Source organism: Marmota flaviventris, chromosome 5 (assembly GCF_047511675.1).
Source record: "Marmota flaviventris isolate mMarFla1 chromosome 5, mMarFla1.hap1, whole genome shotgun sequence".
NCBI classification, from domain to species: Eukaryota; Metazoa; Chordata; class Mammalia; order Rodentia; family Sciuridae; genus Marmota; species Marmota flaviventris.
Window position 1 is genome coordinate 20625053 of NC_092502.1, and position 21922 is coordinate 20646974.

The 21922-nt window shown below is 46.9% G+C and overlaps 1 protein-coding gene across 1 annotated transcript; it reads left to right on the top strand.

The window, feature by feature from the left end:
* Nucleotides 1-1921: 1921 nt before the first annotated feature.
* C1qtnf2 (C1q and TNF related 2) lies at nt 1922-21681 on the top strand. Its single transcript, XM_071611817.1, has 3 exons — nt 1922-2119; nt 17084-17336; nt 20937-21681. The coding sequence occupies exons 1-3, from the start codon at nt 1991-1993 to the stop codon at nt 21548-21550; spliced, it is 996 nt and encodes a 331-aa protein (XP_071467918.1). The 5' UTR covers nt 1922-1990; the 3' UTR covers nt 21551-21681.
* The last annotated feature ends 241 nt before the right edge of the window (nt 21682-21922 follow it).

Sequence of the window (21922 nt, forward strand, 5' to 3'; positions counted from 1 at the left end):
TAATTTCAACTTCTGTCCCAGTGAAGTGCTCTGAGTAACACACACAGTCCCACTCCACCCACAGAGGGGCTTTCCTGAGCGCTTTAGATTCCGCGTGGCCTTTAGGCATTCCAAGCAGGGCTTCCTCACCTTTTCCATTCCTGACACAATCCTGCTACCTCAGATACCCAGCCCAGGATACCCAGCAGGTGCACTGGATGGAGCATCCTTTCCAGTCATCTATGTAGGGACACCCTAAACTCCACTTCACAGGCTCACATCTCCCCGGCACCCAGACCAGAGTCAATCATCCCTGAGGGCTCACCTAACATTGTTTTCCAGGCCTCTCCCTGACCACCCAGGTTCACACTCAGAGTTTTTCTTTCTTTCTTTTTTTAATAGCATATAACTTAATTTAAATTCTATTAGGCAACACCTTTTTTTAAAAAAAAAAGAGAGGATTTTTTTTTAATATTTATTTTTTAGTTTTCGGTGGACACAACATCTTTGTTTGTATGTGGTGCTGAGAATCGAACCTGGGCCGCACGCATGCCAAGTCGAGCGTGCTACCACTTGAGCCACATCCCCAGCCCAGAGTTTTTCTTTCTATGAGCTCATTTCACTTGCAACTACTTGCATCATCCCCAAAAGACCCTAAGTTCCATGAAGGCAGGTACCAAGCCTTTCTATGCCCAGCACCTAGCTTGGGACTGTAATATAATTGATGCTTATTAAATATTTGTTGAATGAACATTGAACCTACTAACCTGTACCCTCAAATAACATTTATGTAATATTAGTGATAATTCTCTACATAGTATGTTGGTATACCAAATACCTTTATGGATGAGCATCCCCACTTTGGAGAAAGACAGTGCAGGTGATAAAATTATTATTCTCCCTACTTTTCAGAAAGTGAAACACCATCTATGAGGTTAACTGACTTGTCTAAGACAATGGAACCAGCACTGGAATTTAAAGGCATATCTACATTAAAATTCTGACTGTAAACTTTGTATCACATACCAGCTGTTAAGCAGATGCTCCAGCAGACCAGTGAAATACTGGTAGCCCATGGAAGAAAACAGGAAAGAAAGCAAAAAATAGGTCTCTGATGGTTTCTCTTTTCCTCCAGTGTATGCTTGCTACCTAAATAGAATCACTCTACTGTCCTGGTAACTGAGACCCTCCAGTAGGGATGACCTTTCTCCAAGACTTGAGCTGAGCCACAGAGTTAATGAAGTCAGGGAAGCATCGGCTGGGAAGGAAAGAGAAGAGAGCTGGGACATAGGAGCTCCTATCCACACTATTATGTGTATGCACACTCACATCTGGGCAAAATCCACACCAAGGCATGCATACTTATCAATACAGGGAAAGAGCCACTGCACATTCACTGATGCCATATGCATACCAACGTGTTTTCACGCACACTCATCCACATCTTAACATGCACCCAACACAGCCACGACCAGGTACACCCAGCATATGAGGTACACTGCAGTCACACACCCCAGCTGCAGCCTTCAACCTGTGCGAGCAGATGTGTACACACGGTGTACACATGTGTACACACAAGCTGCTAAACACATGTGCATGCCGATGTGTACACAGGGTCCTTATGCACACACACTGCTAAACACATACATATGCTTCATAATTACTCTAAAGTGCATGCATTTTCAGTACACAGGGAAACGTCCTCTTGCTATAATCGGTCACGCTCCCACACACTCTCAGATACACAATGAGATAAATATCAGCACACACCCGGCAGCTGTCTACTGGGACACACGCACCTACGCTGTACTCACACCTTTGCAAACTCACGGAAAACAATCACCCTCGAGTACTAACCCTTCAAATACAGTGGCAAGTTCTACGTACAGAGAGATGCAGCGACGCACCCAAGGTGTCACCAACTCTGGAAGTTTTACCCAAACCCTTGTGGAAAAAGAGAGCGCCCGACTGCGCGCCAGCCCACGTGACCGGGAGGAAGGCGCTCCCGCCCATGACGGGATGGGAAAACTATGCTCGGGGGCCCGCGTGGGCGCGGCTGCCGCCGCGGGAGGCGGGACGCCCAGCGCCGCAGAGAGCTTCCTCCGTCGGACGCCCCTGGACGTGGCCGGGGGCAGAGAGGGTGAGTGTCCTGCACCGCGCGGGGTAGGAGCGGAAAGTGCCTGCGGGCGGGCGCGTGGGGACGAGAGGACGCGTGCATTTGCGGTCCTGCGAGGCGGAGAGGGCGGCGAGGGCACCCGCTTTTTGAGCTAGGAAGCTCCTCGTTTCTGGTTCTCAACCTTGAATTTATGAATTAAAAAATTTCTTAAGTACTTAGTTTGTGCCAACCTCTGTGCCGGTTGGTTTAGCTGTTATGATAATAAGTAATAGCTTTGCCATTTACTAAGTGCTACTTTGTGCCAAGCCCTATCAGCCCTTTACTGGGGCGCTTTCATTTCCATGGTAACAAGTTATCCCCATCTACAAAAGAGTTGGGTGCAGAGACATTAATGCTTTGAACCCCTTTAAGTCTGAGTCCAATTCCTGAGCTAACAACTATGACCAATTAACGTTTATTGAGTACATCATCTCATTTATGCTATATAAAACTTTTTTGGTTAAATACTTTATACAAATGGGCAAACCAACTTCAAAAGGTAATAAAGAGCAGCCAGAGGTTTGAACCCAGCTCTTTACAACTCTCCCCTTCTTTCCCTCCATCCCCAAACTACTTGTCTCCAAGTTTGTCTTAATCTATTTTCTTCCTAATCCTCCATCCCCATTGCCACTGTCCCAATCCAGGACCTTATCTCTCAGCTTGAACTATGGCAATAGCCCCTAGTGGACTTCCAGCCCAGTCTCTTCTCTAACACCTAAGTCCTTCTTCCAAACTCAGTGATCCTCTTCTGATCCTGTAGGGGAGAGGGGGTTTCCCCAGGCCTCAGGCAGGCTAGGTAAGTGCTGTCACTGACTATACCCAGCGCCTCCTGGGCTCTTTGGCCACACAGCTGTTCTTGGAGCCCTTCAAAGTTTCCTTCCTTAGACTGGCCATCTCTCAGAGACTCTGTGTTTCTGCCAAACCAAACCAGCAGCAATAGTAATGATAATATCCTATATAGATCAAGTCAAGGCTGATGCCCAGTTAGCATTGTTTTAAAAAATCTCTCACATCCCTATTTCTGCCCGCCTTTCTGCCTGGATTATTCTGTTACCTGGTGATCATATCCATTACTCTGCTTTTGACTACCCACTCCTCAGACACTCAGCACCTTTCAGAACGTCACCACTGCCCTCCTCCTAACACCTCACTGCTCCACAGCCAAAGGTCTGCCTTCTCCCCCTCTCCTAGCAGGGACATCACCCCTACCTGTCTCCCAATCCTTAATCCTTAGGCCTACCTCATGTTTTAAAAATTACAAAAGTGATGATGCTCCTCATGCGAAATTCAGACAGTTCATAAAGGTGTAAAGTGAAAAGTAAAAGCCCTCATAGTCCTTCCCAATTCTGAGCAGTAACGCCTTTAACAAAGTTCAGTGTGTTTTCAGAAATCCCCTAAATATGTACAAAGCATCCTTTACATCCAGTGCTACAACTTGCTCATCTCACTTCTTTGTTCTAACAGAGGTTTCTCAGTGTGAGGTTGTGTGGGTGGATGGAGAGTCCCTTTTCATGAGTCTGGAGCTATCTGAAGCTACTCTGTCTCCATCGAGCATCCAGCTGGTTCTTCAGGAACCCCCTTTTCTCTCTACCAATCCCTCCATTCTTCCCTCCCTTCTTTCATCCTGACGCCACCCATGGGACATTCTTTCCCACAATCTCCCACCGATGCTTCCCATTGCCAGTGTTCATTGTGGGTAACAGGAGACTTCTGCACTCCTTCCTCCAGGTCAGAGGGCTGCCAGCTACACTTTGCCTCTGTGAAATAAACTCCTGCATAAGTCTGATATCTGTTAAGTAAGCCCTACTCTAGGTTTACTTCTTAAAGAAATTCTGTGCTGAGTATTATTTCAAGCTAATAATCTTCCCTGGATTTGTTTGCTTCTATAAATGGTTTACTTCTCTAACACATGTTCACATGCACACACACATCACACCCCGTCAGTAACTCTCCTGTTAGCAGAGGAGCCAGTGGGGCGGGACATGAGCTCTGGGCCCTGACACAGTGGGCCTGGCTGGGTTCTGGGTATGTTTGACTTGGGAAAAATGGTTTTTAGTTCTTCTGAGCTATTTTCTCCTCTGCTAAGTGGGGATGACAACATCAGCCCCTTAAAACTATGGGGAGAATTAAAGGAGCTATGAACATCAAAGCTTCAAACTAAGGACACACATATCTAGAGAATCACCACTCTTTTCCTCTAGATCAGGGGTTATTATACAGTTTGTTTAAATAAGCTATAATAATAAAAAGAAAAGACAGGTGGCAGCTACCCAGAATCTCTGCATTACAGATGCATAGTTGCTGGAGATGAGTCCTTGGACCCACACCAGGCCCAGTATCTTCATCAGCTTGGGCTGCTATGCCGGGAAACCACAGACTGAGGCAGTGGCCAGTGTGGGGTGGGCTGAAATAATAGACATTTCTCTTATGTCTGGAAGCTGGAAGTCCATGATCAAGGTGTTAAACAGATCTGAGGCCTCTCTCCTTGGCTTGCAGGTGGCCATAGTTTCTCTACTATGTTTTCATATTGATTGTCCCTCTGTGTGTATCCACACCTGAATATTTTTTAAAATATTTTTTTTAGTTGTCAATGGACCTTTATTTATATGTGGTGCTGAGAATCAAACCCGTGCCTCACACATGCTAGGGAGGCACTCTACCACTGAGTCACAACCCCAGCCCCTAATATCTTATCATAAGGACACAAGTCATATGGAATCAGGACCCACCTATATAATTCATTTGACCTTAGTTGACCTTTTAAAGGTCCCATCTCCAAATACAGTCCTGTTCTGAGATTCTGCTGGTGAGGACATCAACATGTGAATTTTGAGGCATACAGTTCAGCCCTCCACATCTTGTCTCAAGGGACAGCCAAGTGGTGACCTGCCAGAGTGCAGGCTCAGTGCTGCCAGCTGCTCCAGGATCCCAGGAAAAGCTGGAAATTTTAATTTTAATAATAAAAAAAACTCTCAAGTTTTAAACTGCAACAATTTCAAATTAAAACAAACAAACGCACAGTGTGGTCTGTGGCCAGATGATCGCCTCTGCCTAGGTGTGATTTCCTCAGTGGCAGGATCATGTTCTGTCACCTTTGGGTTTGTTTTTCAGTGCTGGAGATGCAACCCAGGCTCTACCCTGGTGCACACTAGGTTCTACCCTGAGCTACATTCCCAGCCCAGATTTTTAACCCCACTCAGCCAGTTCTTACACATTACAATATTTAAAAAAAAAAAATTGATGATTGAATGGCTACATTCTTTTTTGGGGGGAGGGGGTACTGGGGATTGAAACCCAGGAGTGCTTCATCCCTGACCTACATCTCCAGCCCTTTTTATTTTTTAATTTCAAGACAGGGTCTTGCTAAATGGCTGAGGCTGGCTTCAAACCTGCAATCCTCCTGCCTTGGGTTTCCAGGTTGCTGGGATTACAGGCATGCACCACAGTGACTGGCTAAATCTGAATTTTTACAATCTTGCTTAAAGTAGGTCACACCTGTAGAATCCTGCACCTCTGCATTCATGCTATGCTAGAAAAATAGCATCTTGCCTGCTGTTTACACAAAAGCTCACAACTGCTCAACTCAACACAACTCAATTACTACCACAATACAGGTGAGGAGACAGCAAACCCAGGTCTGCTTGTTCATCCACAGGTGTGTAGCAGCCTTCTCTGACAGAACATCTATCTCTTTGTTCTCAAAAATGATTATTTTTTTCAGAAGCACACTGTCACTGAGTGCTTGCTGTGGGCTGGTTACTGCATAGTCTTGTTTAATGTTCATAATTACTCTACAAGGGGCAAGCAATCAAATCACTTAGAGGAGACAGTCCTGAAGACTTCAAACAATTCCAAACTGGAGTAATTTAAAACTCACCTGCAGAAGGGTGGCAGGAATGTCTACTTAAGCATTTGCTGAATAGTGCTATCATCACCAGGTGGCACAGGCCTGTAATCCCAGCATCTCAGGAGGCTGAGGCAGGAGAATTATGAGTTCAAAGCCAGACTCAGCAATAGTTCAATCATGTAGCTAGAGAATAAACACAACTTGTAATTTACAGTCCACACTATATGGATTGTATAACCAATAAAACTCAGTATAGCCCAGAATAACCGCAGAGTTATGTCAGATTTCACACATAAAGTGAAACAGTAAATATTTTTACATAATTTCAAATAAGATGATATCATTGTTCCCATTTACAGATAAGGAAACTGAGTCTCAGAGAGGTTAAATAACTTGCCTATGGTCAAACATTTCTAGAAAATGACTCTTCACCACCAGCCTAGCTCTGTGATCTCTGAGGCTAGCCCTGCATCAGACCTTTCAGGTTATCCTGACTGCCATGGGGGCCTGACCCCAAGTGAGCAGGCAAGCCCTCACAACAGCCCAGAGATATCGAGGAGACAGCCTTTCCTTCCCCACCCCTCAAAGTTCAGAATTTGCTCTTCTCCCTCAGTTCCTGGTTCTTCCACTGTGGCCCTTTTGGTACCATTCTGAGGGTTCATCTAGCCCCCATATTTTCTTGCCCTGCTTCCTGCTTGGTCCTGGATGCTTTAATAGAACCTGTTACAAAGAAAGAGGAGGAGCAAGGCAGATTTTCTGTCCTGGTCGCTGAGTGCACAAGCAGACCAGGCTGGATGCTAAGTAACCACAGCGTCATAGGCTCATAGTGTGCCCTAATGGAGCAGCACCCACTGTTTCTCCTTCAGATCCCCAAGGTCTGCACCAAGAGCAATAACGACAAGCAATGGCCAGGGCCAAACAGACACACGGCATGCGACATTGGCTTGGCCCAGTCTCTTGATGAGATAAGCCCTGCTCCATTGATTCGCTTATCTTTGTATCATGGAGCATGAAAACGCCAGATGGCCAGAGGTACAGGGCCAACGTGACACCCCCATCCTCGCTCAGAACAGCAGCAGCAGGGCAGGAGTGAAGGTCAAGCCCCCCTAGGGCTCTCTTTCAGTAGCAACTGGCAGAAGCACAACTCAAATGAACTCAAGTGAAAATAGGAATTTATTGGAATATACAGAAGCCCCCACCCAAAGTGCCACAGAACTCATGGTGGGAGATCAGGATTGCTTTCTATTATTGTCAACTACAGTTGTTGACAATTATGATTTTAGACAAGGTTTTAAAATTTTGTATCATGTTTTACTTTTGATGTTGATCCACTGTCTTGTTTGATAGTGGTAAAATAATAGTAACTAATGACTTTATACCTCTGACCACAAAGCCAGACCTTATTATAGGAATGTGGAATCCTCATAACAACCTTCAAAGGTAGGTACAATTATTATCCCTATCCCCCTATTTTAGAGAGTAGGAGAATGAGGGAAAGAAGATATGTAACATTTTAAAGGTCTTCGTCCATTTTGTTACTGTAACAAAACATCTGAGGCTAGGAAATTTATAAAGAATAGAGGTTTATTTATCTCCAAATTGCGGGGTGGGGAGGGGGCCTGGGAAGTCCAAGAACATATACCAGCCTCTGCTAAGAGCCTTCTTGTTGCATTATCATATAGGGAGGACATCACATGACAAGACAGAACAAGCATGCTAGTTTGGGTCACTCATCTTCTTAAAAAGTCACTAATGCCATCATGGGGCCCCATCCTCATGACCTCCTCTAATCCTAATTACATCCAAGGGCCTCACCTCCAAATACTACTAACATGTGAATTTGAGGCTTAAGTTTTCAACACATGAACTTTGGGGGGACACATTAAAACCATGGGAAGGTCCTACAGCTAGTTTGTGGAACTGGATCTCCAACAGCTCCTCTAGAGCTAATCCAGTTGCCACAGTGTGGCTGGGAGCACTGGGAATGTGGCCCATTTGAACTGAGAGATGTGCAAGTGTAAAAAGTAGCACTGGGCTTCCCAGACGGTCTGATTAAAGGATGTAAAGGAGGCATTAGTAATTTTTATAATGATTACACATTAAAATGATGAACTTTGGAATATACTGAGGAAATAACGTTGAAATTAATTTCACCTGCTTTTTACATTTGTAATGTGGCAGTGAGACCATTTAAAATGACACATGTGGCATGCTTCATTTTCCTGTCAGTGTTGCTCGAACACATTCCCCACCGCCTTGTGCCACCCAGTGGGAGCTGGCCCTCAGGAGATCTGAGTGTAGGTGTCCAGCACCCCCAGGCCTCATCCCCCCCCCTCACACCCTGCATACCATTCTTCGCCCTCGCTACCACACTCCTCTCCACGTGGCACGCAGCAGCTGTGGTCAGGTCCCAAGCCCAGCGGCTCTGGCTCCAGCCACCCAGAGCCTGGCTCTTACCCTGTTGTTCAAGGGAGGCAGCTGAGGCCTAGACCTGAAATGGGTCCCAGAGGGTGGATTCCACTGTGCCACGTTATGCACCACGTTTGTCGATTTGGAAGGACTTGGGGTGTATGTATCAAAGATGTGGTCAGTTTCCATCCCAAGACTGACTTCCCGTGTGCTCTCAGGAATGCTTTCTGAGACAAATCTGCAAGATCCTGGCTTCTGAGACCTCTTGTTAGATCATAATTTGTCCTTGGACTTCTTTTTCTTGGCTGAGCCAGAAATGGTGGGGAGAAAGAAGATCAAATGTATTATTCTGGGGCCTCCAGTCAAGTGAGTCCCATGACTTTTAATCCTCTGTATTTATACTCCGGTTAACAGGGTGTTTCCCCAGTCTTGAGATTCCAGGAAAGGGGACATTTTGAGGGCACTGTATGTGAAGCTGCAGCCAACCCCTCTCTTCTGGTACTTGATTTTCTTAGCTTTCCAGAGAAACTGGAGAGGGCTGCTTCCAATTTGCTTCCTGGAATTCAGGGAGGGTAGGGGTGTTTTCCATTATAGAATTCTCACTCCCATCAAAGTGGATTTTCAGCAAGTTTCATCTGCAAGCAAGCTTCATCCTATTCCAGCCACCCACCTCATCCTTCCAGACAGAGTTATCCTGCTGGGTCAGATTCAGGTGTCCCCTCCACCCAGGATGAAGCAGCCCCATGATACCCTCTAGGGGAGGTCAGGACTGCGATTCCTTAGTTCTGCTGCAGTTGGTGGCAATTCCAGTCTTAAATCAGGCTCAAATTTTGTTTGAGGATTTGTTTTCACATTTCTTATCAGAATAGTTCCGAAGCCAGGCAAACAGGGAAGTGTTATTATCCCCATGGAGGTCCAGATAAGATGAAATGTCTTTTTTCACAGTCTTGTGACCTCTCAGTTACCAAACTAGGCCTGGCAGTCAGGGTCCTCTGAATCCAAGACCAGTCATCTCACCGGTAGCCACATGTAGCTTTGGCATCCAGATCCTGTGATCCTGTGGATATTTCATTAATTATAAGAACCACCATTGAATTGAGGATGTTGAGGAACTGGCTGAGCATGCCCTGTATGTGGCATTGTGCTAGGCTCTGGGGGTACGAGACAGCAAGGGATAGGGCTCCCACTTCCCTGGGAAGAGACAGACAGTTAAGGAACAAGCAAATACATCATCACAAATTGGGCCAAGTGCTCTGAACGGAAGAACAGCATGGTCTGAGATCAGGGCCAGGTGCGCAGGACACTTTGGACCATGCCACCGGTCAGACCTCTCTGAGAACTTGAAGGGTGAACCAGGCAGCTCCAAGGCCTCCTGCGGAGGAGGTTAGGATTGGGAGCATTTTAGGCAGAGTGTTGTTGAACTGCTGAGCATTCGGTGTCAGACACAGGCTAGAAGCTTTGAGTGCATCACCTCCTTCCTCACTCCAAGTCCGGGGGTCTTAAGTGCGCCATTACTTCCACTGGACAGCTGAGGAAACCAAGTGGTTGTGTTTCTCACGGCTCTTAACCACCGAGTTAAAAGCTGCTGTAAACATAAACAACAATTGAGCAGGATTTATAATCTTCAAGGGGAGACTATTCGGCATCCAGGCCTAGCAGCCTCACTCGAGGCCCAGACAGGGGCTCCTGGAGTTTGTACTGACCACATTCCAGAAGAATCAGTGAGAGCCCAGTGTCTCCACTTCTGCCCCTTCTCTCATTACTGTCTGGGCCAAAGGCCCCAAGGAATGAGCCAGGGGGCTGTGTCCTGTGAGTGTGGGACGGGGCAAGGAGAAGGCTGTGTCCCACAGTGGACTTCAGGCTACAACACCCTGGCTCCTCCAAAATATGTGTACTTAGGAATCATCAGCTACTCTACCAAGAGTTGAGAAGCCAGGGACTGGGCAAATTAAAACCAGACATTTTAGCACCTCCTGATTCCATGTCTGGGATTTCAACAACAAATCTTTTCCCTCCTTCAATAGGAAGACTATAGCTGAGGCTCCCCTGTCCATCTCACACCTTTCCACGCCCAGAAAGCACAATTTAGATAGTTTTTTTTTAATTTTGGTTTTTGTTTTTGTAAGATAAGGAAGGGCTGGGCTGGGGACATAGCTCATTGGTAGAATGATTGCCTGGCACGTGCAAGGCCCTGGGTTTGATTCCCAGCATCACACACACACAAAAAAAGTAATTAAATACATAAACCATTAAAAGGATAAGGAAGGACTAATGCTTGCTTTTCATCAACTGAGCAACTATTTATGGAGCGTTTGCTATCCGTGGGGTCTTATGTAAGCCCAGCCCCAGGGACAGAGAAAGACCCAGACTATAGCTAGGAGGTCCAAAGAAAGAGGGATCAGATCTAGGCTGGTTGGAAAAACTGAGGGAAGAAAGAGAAGCTCTTTGAATTTGAAGGTATTTGAAGGCCTATGGGATTTAGGCCACTGCCTCGATTTCTCTTTGCTCTGGACTTTCTTGATGGCAGAGTCTGAATCTCAAACATTTTTTGGTTAAGCAAATATTTCTTAGATATTCATTGTGTACAAAGAAGTTTGAAGCCAGGTACCCAACTGGGGGCCCCATTCTGGCGGGGGGTACATTTTTACCATAAGACACACAGGAGAAGTAACCAAATAAAAGTAAATACCAGCAAGTTGTATGTTTTGAACAACCAATAATAAAAAAAATAAAAAGAAAAAGAAGAGCTGGGATCCAAAGGAAAGTGACCCAAGAGTGGCATCAGGAAAGCCTGGAGGGAGGGACATTTAAGCTGAAATAAAAAGAATAAATAGCCAGCAAGTCAGAGGGTGGAGCAGCCAGGTTACCCCAGAGGAGACCATGAGGGAATGGAGCTTGACCTGAAGGAGCCTGGGGCAGCTGGCAGGGAGCAGAGCTGGAGAGGGAGCAGCTGAGGCTAAGCAGAGCAGGGACCAGGTCGTTCAGGGCCTTGACAGGGTCCCTGTGTCTGCAGTTTGCAGCTAGCAGTTGCTGCAGGGTCCAAGCAAGGGATGGATGGACCGAGGGGGCTGCTGGTGGGCTCTGCTCAGTGATCCAAATGACCAGAAGGCTCCTGTCCTTAGAAGGAGGGCGTCTCAAAGGACAGGAGGTTTTCCTCAAGCATCGATTTACTAAAGTATTCCGAGAACAAAAAAGCATTGCTTTTACATCTTCAAAGTCACGCAGTGTGCGTGCATGGAAAATTATGAAATAAAACACAACATATCAAAGAAATGTCTCTACTGCCATGTGTGGCTTTGGCACTTGCTCCAAGGTCTTTTCTATAATTTGGGATATTTGGGAGGAAAAAAATCTAAGAAATGCTGACATAATGGAAAGCATTTGGGTCCTAGAGGCAGCCAAATCCAAGTTCAAATATAACTTCTGCCGCCAACAAGTTGTGTAAACATGAGCAGATTAGTTTCTCCGAGTCTCAGTTTCCTCTTCTGTAAAACTGGGGGAAAAAAGTAGTGAGGGGAGGGAGCAGGTGGAGTGGAGTGAACAGTCTTCAGAGCCACTCGGCTCCGGGTTCAGGTGTGCCCACTGCTCCCCGATTATGTGACCTTTAGGAAGTCATTTCATTTCTCAGAGCCTGTTTCTCCACTTGAAAAATGGGGCATTAAGTCTACGGCCTTCGTGGAGTCTGTTGTACACTTTGAATGAAACAGTGCAGGTAACCAATACTTGGAGTATCATAGGTGCATCATGAAGTCAGTCTGTCTCTGCCTCAGTTTTCCCACCAGTAACAAAGGATGGGATATGATGGTCCGTAGGGATTCTCTCCAAGTTCATGATTCTCCATCTATGTAAAAGGCCCTGGAAGAGTTAACCTGTCTGGATTCCTCGGGTTCTGGCTCCTCCCTAAAAATCCTGCCCCTGGGCTTTCTCTCTGCCAGGGTGTAGAGTGTGGGGGCAGGGTGGGGCACAGGCTGGGAGTAGAGCTATTTGGAGTCTTGTTTTTCTTGGAGGTGCCCTGGAGGCAGAGACTCTCTTCTCCCTCCCTCCAGGTTTGGAACCAAATCTAGTCTCCCGCCTTTATTTCCAAAACAGTTCCTGGCTCAGATGCTGGGACTCCAGGGCTGCAGGAACCTCCGGCTCCAGCTCTGAGAAAACTCCTCCTGTTCCAGAACCCCCTCCTCCACCCAGGCACTGGGGCCTGTCCAGTGGCTGTCACTGAAAGGCATTTCTTTTTTGTCCAAAGAGGTCAGTGCAAAGCAGACCTGCACTGGAGAGAGCTAACCCACCTCCCTGTCATGGGGCCTGTGTGGCTGGGCGTGGAGGTCAGGAGAGAGAGGGGACCCTGAACTGTGACAGATGGTTCCCCTCTCTCCTTCCCGGCTCTCTCATCTAGCTGTCTCTTTCCTGCCCATTCAGCTGTTTGCAGGATTCTCATCTGCCTTGAAGATCTCTCCCACCTGCTTCCTTCCTCACTCCAGCCACCGGGCCAGGCCAGCTCCTACTGCAGAATGTCTTGTCCCCTTCCTCTACCAGGGGAAGGCCAAAGGTGGTCAGTCCCCTCCCCAGAGAGCAGGCTGCAGGCGTGCTGCCTTGTATCCTCCCACCTCAGACTCAGGTCCTGTCCCCCTCTTCACTCACAATGACATGGATCACATTTTCTTTTAATATTTTTTTAGTTGTCAATGTACCTTTATTTTTATTTACATATGGGGCTGAGACTCGAACCCACTGTCTCACACATGCTAGGCAAGCGCTCTACCACTGAGCAACCCCAACCCGACATGGGTCACATTTTAAAACTCTTCATCAACAAGTGTGTCAAGAGACATGGAATGGGTTCTCAAATTGTTCCTTTGTGAATTCTGCCCCAAGACACATACCTCAATTTGGCATGAAGCATCTTATGTGTGTGGTGCCCAGATGGGTCATTCGATTTCAACGCCCTCCCACATTCACCCACTAAGTCCTTCTTTTACCACCTCTCCAGAGAACTAGACACCCCAAACTAATGTGTCCCTCTGTCTCATTCTTTACACAGTGCCAAAGCCCTTCCTTGCCCCCCGTAGGGGCCTGTCCCTGGCTTCATGCCCCTGTCCAAGCTGGGGTCCCCATGCTCCTGTCTGGGGTGGCCTACCCTAAATTCTTTAAGAATGGGTACACACTGTGTGTGATGTGACCTTTCCATCTAAGATCCACTTCTGTACCTTCTGCTCCACAGCAGGTCACAACACAAAAGGAGGCTCTGTGGCAGGCTGGGCAGCTCCTGGTGGGTGGCCACCCCCACAGGGGTGAGCATCCCCTCCTTGCAGGATTCCTACAAACACCAAGGTCTTCCCTCACAAGTCACCTTCACAGGGAGGCCCTCCCTGACCCCCAGAGTCCTTTCCCTGCTTCCTTGAGCTCAACCTATAGATACTTCATTGATGTAGGACTGTGTGGTGTTTTTCCTTCTGTGACCGGCTTACTTCACTTAGCAAATGTCCTCTAGGCTCATCTATATTATTGAAAAAGGCAAGATTTTCAGGTTGAATAATATTCCACTCTATATATTTATCAGATTTTCCTCATTCATCATCTGTTAGTGGATAAGGGACACTTGCATTGTTTCCCTATCTTGGCTATTGTGAATACACTGCAGTGAACAGAGAATGTGGGTGTCTCTCCAAGACCCTGATTTTGGTTCTTTTGGATATGCACCCAGAATCAGGAATGCTGGCTCAAATGATAGTTCTATTTTTACATTTCTGAGGGACCTCAATAGTGTTTTCTATAGCTAACGTGCCATCTGACATTCCCAACGTTCTTCCTTTTTCTCAATATGATGGTGAAGTCCCACATTTCTGCTGTGTGAAGTTCCTAATTCTCAGATTTTTCTGTTTTCACTTTTCCTCCCTTTTAAATGAAACATTTCAGTATTAAATTAAATTTGGCCTAAAGCTGCCTCCATACTTTGAATCCCTAGGTAGCAAACTGCCACCTAACTTAATATGTAAGCACTGCAACACAAAAATGTCAAATAACTGAGTCTCAGACAATCACATGCTGCCAACTGGTCAGACTATAGCCATATGAGGCCAATGGCTCATCTCCCCATGCCCAAACTGGGCAAGCTCCAAGGCGTTTTTGCTCCTCACTTCCTTTGTTCTGTCTATAAATATTGCCTGCCCCACATTACTGGGTGATTCATAAATAGGGTAGCACTCAGAACCAAGAATTTTGCTGGGTGAAGTTCTTAGTTCTGAGTGCCACCCATTTATGAATTGTTATTTGCTCTAATAAAGAACAAAACAAAACACAAACTCCCCATTCAAGGTTTCAATCCCCTCCCTCCTTCCCTGCCCCCTGCCCCTTTACATACTAAATATTCTACTTATTTTTATTTACTGTCTTTCTTCCCACTAAAATGTAAACTCCAGGGGAGACTCTTGACTTTAGGCTTCATGGCTGTATTCTCAAAAAATAGTGCCTGGCACTTGATGGGCACTAAATAAAGACCTGTTGAATAAATGGTTGGGAATGGAGGAAGGAATGGGTCTGTACTGCTACAAAGGACCACGCTAGTTGATAGATAGGGACATTAGAAAAGGGGTATCAAGACATTTAAGACATGCTTTGTCAACCTGAGACGTCCCCCCTACCCCCTTGCCTTAATCAGGATTGAAGAAGTTGGAAAGAAAATGCCTTCGTTGCCATATGTGATTGTATTGAAAGCAGTACCTGGCACTGGCTAAGTCCTCTACCTGGTCAGTGGCTCCTCTATGGCACTTAGAGAAGCTCTCTAAGGTCCAGAAAGGAAGGGGCTTCCCCAAAGTCACACCACTGGTGAGCATCAGGACTGGAAGTGACGTGGACCCCCAAGTGCAGGGCAGGGCAGAGGAGAGGTCTCCCCACCTTTCCCTGGGAATTGTGAGTGGGTGGTGAGGACAGCTGGTTATATGATTGACAGCCTCACTGGGGCCCCATAAAGTCAGGCAGGGTGGCTCCCCCAGGAAGGGACGCCCGGCAGACAGGGATCAGATTGGATACTCTCTACAGGCCCTTTCAGCACAGCCTGGCATTCTGTCTCTTCATCTATTTCCAGGGTTAAAGGTGCTGAAGTGGGGCAGGAGGAAAGGTGAGGTCAGCCTGTTTAGTTCCCAGAGCCAAGGCCAAATCAGGGTCAGAAGCAAAGGGAGATTGAGCAATGTCCCTACTCTACGACCAGCCCCATGGTGGCATGAGCCCCCTAAGGACTCTGAATAAGTAGCCAAAGGCTGTGTGGGAACCGTGAAGCCAGCAATGCTTCATACCCAGGAAGAGAAGAAAGACTGGAGACTGAATGGCTCAGCATCAAGACCATGCAGTCTAGTGGTTCTCACAGTGGTATCCAGGGACCCCTATTAGCAGCATCACTTAGAAACTTGCTAGGAATGAAAATTATCCATCCCCACTCCAGAACTATTGATTATGAAACTCTGGGGGTGGGACTCAACCACCTATGTTTGTACAGGACCCTCCAGGTGAATCTGATGCACACGGAAGTTTGGGAACCATTGTTTTTTCTAGTCTAGTGCCCTTACTGTTCAAGTGGGGAAACTGAGTTTAGAGATAGAAAAGGGAGAGCCTAAGGTCACAAAGCAAGTTACCTTTGGAGCTCATCCCCATAGCGGGATACCCAAAATGCTTGCTCTCTTGACTGGTTTCCTTCTAGGAAGATGGGCTGCAGATTGCAAAGCAACAGGGACAATTTGTTGAAAGGTCTCAGCCAACTCCTTTATTTCTGCTCTGGGCCTCAGTTTCTGCATCGGCCCACTGAGCATGAGGAGTAGAGAATCTGTGAATGCATAACATCTTGATTTCCAGTGGGCTGTGCCATTGCTGCCCCTAGCCTTAAGGACACACTCTAGCATGGACCAGAAAGGCATAAGTTCTGGATCTAAGATGGACTAAGTCAAACTCCAGCCCTGCCACCTGCTAACTGCATGATCTACAGCCATCTGTCCACTCTGAGTCTCCATTTCTCCACCTGTGTATATTCCACAAGGAGGCTGTACTATGAAGAAAGAGTCTCTTGGCATATGTCTGGGGTGCAGGAGGCACTTGACTTGGGAAAGGAGCTGTCACTGTGGCCTGCCAGTCTGGCTCTGGTGGTGGTTCACCTTCCCCAGTCACCGGGTCCTTGCTTCTCCACACCTGCAACATCCCCATGGAAGCAGCCTAGTTGCAAGTCACCTACAATTCAAAGTATTTCCGCCCTTGTAATTGTCAATTCAGGTCACATACTTGAATGAAACCATAGATCATTCCTCTCTTCCACAGCTCCTCACAGCCATCAGTCCTGGGCAGTAAATTCTTTCTGCATTTCAACCAGCTGGGTGGGTGAGTGTCAGTATGAACATCTTGCCCCAGGACCCCTCCAAAGCATCTTCTGGTACATGACAGCCCATCCAAATGTGTCCTTAAGACATGGTGACAAACCCGTGCTCGTATAATTATGTCAGAATGAACCCAATTTTATTTATAACTATAATGCATTAATTTTAAAAACAGATATTATGACATTGTCCAGCTATTTGTATGTGATTCAGGATGGAGCAAGGTACAGGAATGCATCTGAGTCTGCCCCACTGCCTCTTCCTCCTCTGATGGCTTTCTGACTGATCAATAGGTCAGCTCTGCGGCCACACTCACCTGCACGGCTCTCTTGCCTCCCACAGGTGACCACCATGATCCCCTGGGTGCTCTTGGCCTGTGCCCTCCCCTGTGCAGCTGACCCACTGCTTGCTGCCTTCGCACGCAGGGACTTCCAGAAGGGCTCCCCTCAACTCGTCTGCAGCCTGCCTGGCCCCCAGGGCCCACCTGGCCCCCCAGGAGCCCCAGGGCCTTCAGGAATGGTGGGAAGAATGGGTTTTCCTGGCAAAGACGGTCAGGACGGCCAGGACGGGGACCGGGGGGACAGCGGAGAGGAAGGTAAGAAGCCCATTACCTGCCCCTACTGTCCCACCCAGGGTTGACAGCATTGACACAGAGGGAGCTAAGGTAGCTGCTTATGATGTGAATCCCTTTCTCTGTAAACGAAATCACTATCTCTTTATAAAAACAGAGCAGTGCGTTCTGAAAGGAATAGGAGGTAGCAAATCCTGTGTTCTTGCCTCAGCGACTGCACTTTAAATTGCTAAGTGACTTTGAGTAAGTTCCCTGAAATATTATGCAAAACTCTGTTGGTTGCAAGAGACAGAAACCCAAAGTATAGTCCCAAATGTATTATACTGTACAGGAAGACCAAGAGCTGAGTTTCAGCAACAGCTAGGTCCAGGAACTTCAACACCCTTGTCAGGGCACTGCTTCTCTCTGTGGGTTGGTTTCATTGTCCCACAGGCTAAAGTTCAGGAATGGCAACTGGTGGGCTCAAGTCTACATGCTCATGGCTTTATCCATACAGCACCAGAGTGACTGATCCTCCCTGGCCACCTGTGTGTCCTGGTCCAATCCCTTTGATCATAGAGGTGAGGTACCACCATTTGTCAGGACTGGATCATGTGCCAGCCCTGGGTGTTTGTGAGTGGGTGGTGAGGGCCACTGGTCACTGTGATTGACAGCCTCACTAAGACCCCATAAGATAGTGAAGGGTGAATTCCTAAAGGCAGGGCTGCCAGGAAGAGGACAGATTGGATGCTTTCTACAGACCTTTCCAGCTTTGGCTTTCTTTACAGCTCTGAACCTTAACCCCAGCACTGTTTAGTGTCAGAATCCCCAAGTGTAAGCAGTAGGGAAATTATAATAACTTATGGGGGGGTTGCTGGGAATTAAACCCAGGGTCTTGCATGTGCTAACCACTTGTTCTACCATCAAGCTACACACTCAACCCTATATAACTTTTGTTGGCATGGCATTTAAACATGGACAAAGGACTTTTGAATAGATTTGTCCTCTGACCATCAAAGCCATCCTATAAAGGAGATATTCTTATTATACCATGTTACACATTAGGAAACTGAGAACCAAAGTAATGAAGAATACTGTGTGATTGCTGCAGGAACTTGAACTTTGGAAACAAACCTAGACACCGGTTTTGGCAAATGCCTTATCCTCTGTCCAAACCTTGGTTTCCTCATCTCTAAAACAGGGATAACAGCAGCACCTTCCTCATCAGGTTGGAGTGGAGATGAAGTAGAATAACACACAAATCCCCAGTCTCCAAGTAGGCACATGGTCAATGTTAGTCCCCCTTAATTAACTTGCTGAGCTCCCATAAGCTGGGAGCAGCCTTCAGATCCAGGCCTTTCCTACCACACCAAACTGACTCCTCCAAAAGTACTTCCTTCCCGGGAGAAAAACTCTGGAAGTACTGACAGTGGCTTGGACTTGAGGAGTGACCTCCTCGGGTCTGGACATGCACTCCAAGCAGGGCCAATTAAAGCTTTCCCAGAGATTTGCCTATGGATCCTGCAGAAGAGAGTGTCTGATGTGGACACTTTCCCCTTGATCAGAGAGGCTATCTTTTCTTCCATGCTTTGGGTCTCCACAGTGGAAGACAGGCGTAGAGAGTTCCAACACGTAATCCAGATAAAACTGGGTCGCCTTGGGCCAGTTCAGGATAATATCCAATCACCCTCCCACCACATACACAAATCTGTTTCCAGAAAGTTCTTCCAAAGTAAAGTTAACGTTTCCTGGAGTCTCACAAAAAGGTAGTCAAGAAGGAAGCGCATCTCAGAGGCCATGGTGGAACTCCCGGGTAAGCTTCCCTATTTAGGTGCCTCCTGGGGAAAAGCTCCAAGCCAAAACAAACCTCTGCTCCCCCTGTTTTCTCAGCCCCTTCTCCCACCTTCTCTTTGTTTTCATTGTTTTAGGGAAGAGTTTTGTGACCTTCATCAGGTTATTTTTTCCCCATTCTTCCTCCTAGCCCTCTTTCTCTTCCTCCTCTTCCTCATTTCTCCCAGAGTCTCACACTAAGCAGTAGCTCCGCCAAGGAGCCACACCTCCACCCCCATTCTTTTTCTTTTTCTTTTTTCTTCTTGTACAAATAAAAACATACACACCGTCCCTTTGTCATGTAGTCAAGCAACACAAAGGGCGCAGGTCCTCCTTCATCTCGACCCTTCTCATCCTCCCACATCCTCTGCGGGGAACCCCTGTTGGTTGGCTACCCGTGTGTATCCTTCCAGCATTTTTCTAGGTATTTACCTATGTGTATAACAATGCCAGGTATTGCTAAGCACTTAACATAAGGAATATGTTCCAGAAAATTCGATTTTCAGTGAGAAAATGCCATCTGGAAATCTATTTCCCAAATATTTAAAATATGAAAATTTAAACACATTTCTTGATAATTCTCTAAAAGGTGAAATGCCTATATACGTATATGTAAATACCCTGTCAGGAGGTAAAATGCCTAACAGTATTTTCATTCGTCATCCAAACCCTGTGGCTGTAATAAAGAATAGTGCTGTGTCCAGTGATGTAAGGATGGTTGTGGGCACCAACAGTCTTCAAAAGCAGGACCCTTAGTTAACATTCAACCTGCACTTCAAAACACCTAGCTTCAATTCTGTTATTTTGCCAAATGTACAATTGTATTCATATATAAATCTTTTTCTATATTTATTATGTTTAAAATGTTGTGTTATACTGGGAATCCTAAATATAATTATTGTTTTCTATGTCATCATTGGTCTGAAATGTTGCACTGAGAGAAATGTATATTTTATGAAATATGAGTATTTTTTAAATATTTATTTATTTGTAGGTGAACACACAGTATCTTTATTTTATGTGGATCAAATCCAGTGCCTCACACATGCTAGACGAGCACTTTACCACTGAGCTACAGCCCCAGTCCCATGAAATATGAGTATTATGAACCGAGAAGTACTCTAGGAGACATTGTTGGGGACATGTTCTGCAGGGTAATGCCAACCAGTACTTAGTATGTTTACCAGCCACTGTCTTAGGCACCTTGATGGGACAGAAGTGTTTAGCTTTGTGGTTTATCTTGAAGGGAAAGGGTTCCACCATCTGCTGTTTCCTCTTAGTGTAGCTTATAGAACATGTAAATCTGCCTCCCTTTATTTTAACACCTAGAATTAGAATTCTACAGATGGACCATAATTTTCTAATCATTTCCCTTTGGAAAGGCATTTGATTGGTTGGTTTTGGTTTTGTTTTGCTATTATAAACAATGCTGCAATAAAACTTGGTGTATGGGGCAGATATATGGGGCTCTTGTTCCTGAGCCAGGGATTACCACAGCAGCCCACGGAAGGACTGATCTGGCAGACAAACCCGGCTGTCCTTCAGATAGCAGGAAGAGCAGAGGGTGTAAATTATCATGTGTTCTTTTTTGTCCACAATGATTCTGAAAGTTATCACCATTCCCATTTTCCAGATAAAACGGAAGGAAAGTGCCCCCACCATAGGCCATGAGATTTGCCCCATTTCTATGTGATCCCACCTTGTTCTTTCCACTCCTCCAGGGCTCCTGCTATAAGAAGGGAGGGGAGCAAGATCCACAGCCTGTGCCTAGGCCTATGAGGACCCCCTTTTCATAACACCAGCTGTTTCTTCCAGGTCCACCTGGCCGGACAGGTAACCGGGGCAAGCAAGGGCCAAAGGGCAAAGCCGGGGCCATTGGACGGGCTGGCCCTCGTGGCCCCAAGGGGGTCAGCGGTACCCCTGGAAAGCACGGCACTCCAGGCAAGAAGGGGCCCAAGGGCAAGAAGGGCGAGCCGGGACTCCCAGGCCCCTGCAGCTGCGGCAGTGGCCGTGCCAAGTCGGCCTTCTCAGTGGCAGTGACCAAGAGCTACCCGCGGGAGCGACTGCCCATCAAATTTGACAAGATTCTGATGAACGAGGGCGGCCACTACAACGCATCCAGCGGCAAGTTCGTCTGCGGTGTGCCAGGGATCTACTACTTCACCTACGACATCACGCTGGCCAACAAGCACCTGGCCATCGGCCTGGTGCACAACGGCCAGTACCGAATCCGGACCTTCGATGCCAACACCGGCAACCACGATGTGGCCTCGGGCTCCACCATCCTGGCTCTCAAGCAGGGTGACGAGGTCTGGCTGCAGATTTTCTACTCGGAGCAGAACGGGCTGTTCTATGACCCCTACTGGACCGACAGCCTCTTCACGGGCTTTCTCATCTATGCCGACAGGGAAGACCCCAACGAGGTGTAGACAGGGACCTCCGGGCAGGGACCGAGCTTCTGGATTTCTGCCTACAGAGCAAGACCCCTCAACTGTAGGCTGGGTGCTGGGAATCTCAGGAGCTTCTAGCCTCAGGCTGACCTCCTCTGCTTTTTTTTTTTTTTTTTAATCATTAAATCTAAGCTTTTTTATCCATTTGATGAATCCCTAATTGTTTCAGTGTCTGTCCTGCCACGGGCTCTGTGCTGCACTCTGGAAGTTACAGCAGAGGACAAGACAGAGGTTCCTGTCCTCATGGGGCTTATGTGCTAGTGGGAGATACAATTTACAAACAAACAAGCTAATGATATAATTATTATGCCAGGATGGAAATGGGCATGTCCCAAAAGTGGTAGGAATAAT

Coding starts and splice junctions, on each gene's coding strand:
- C1qtnf2 (XM_071611817.1), top strand. CDS start 1,991: ATGACGGGATGGGAAAACTATGCTCGGGGGCCCGCGTGGGCGCGGCTG. Junction 2,120..17,083: donor CGTGGCCGGGGGCAGAGAGG/GTGAGTGTCCTG, acceptor TGCCTCCCACAG/GTGACCACCATGATCCCCTG. Junction 17,337..20,936: donor GGGGGACAGCGGAGAGGAAG/GTAAGAAGCCCA, acceptor TGTTTCTTCCAG/GTCCACCTGGCCGGACAGGT.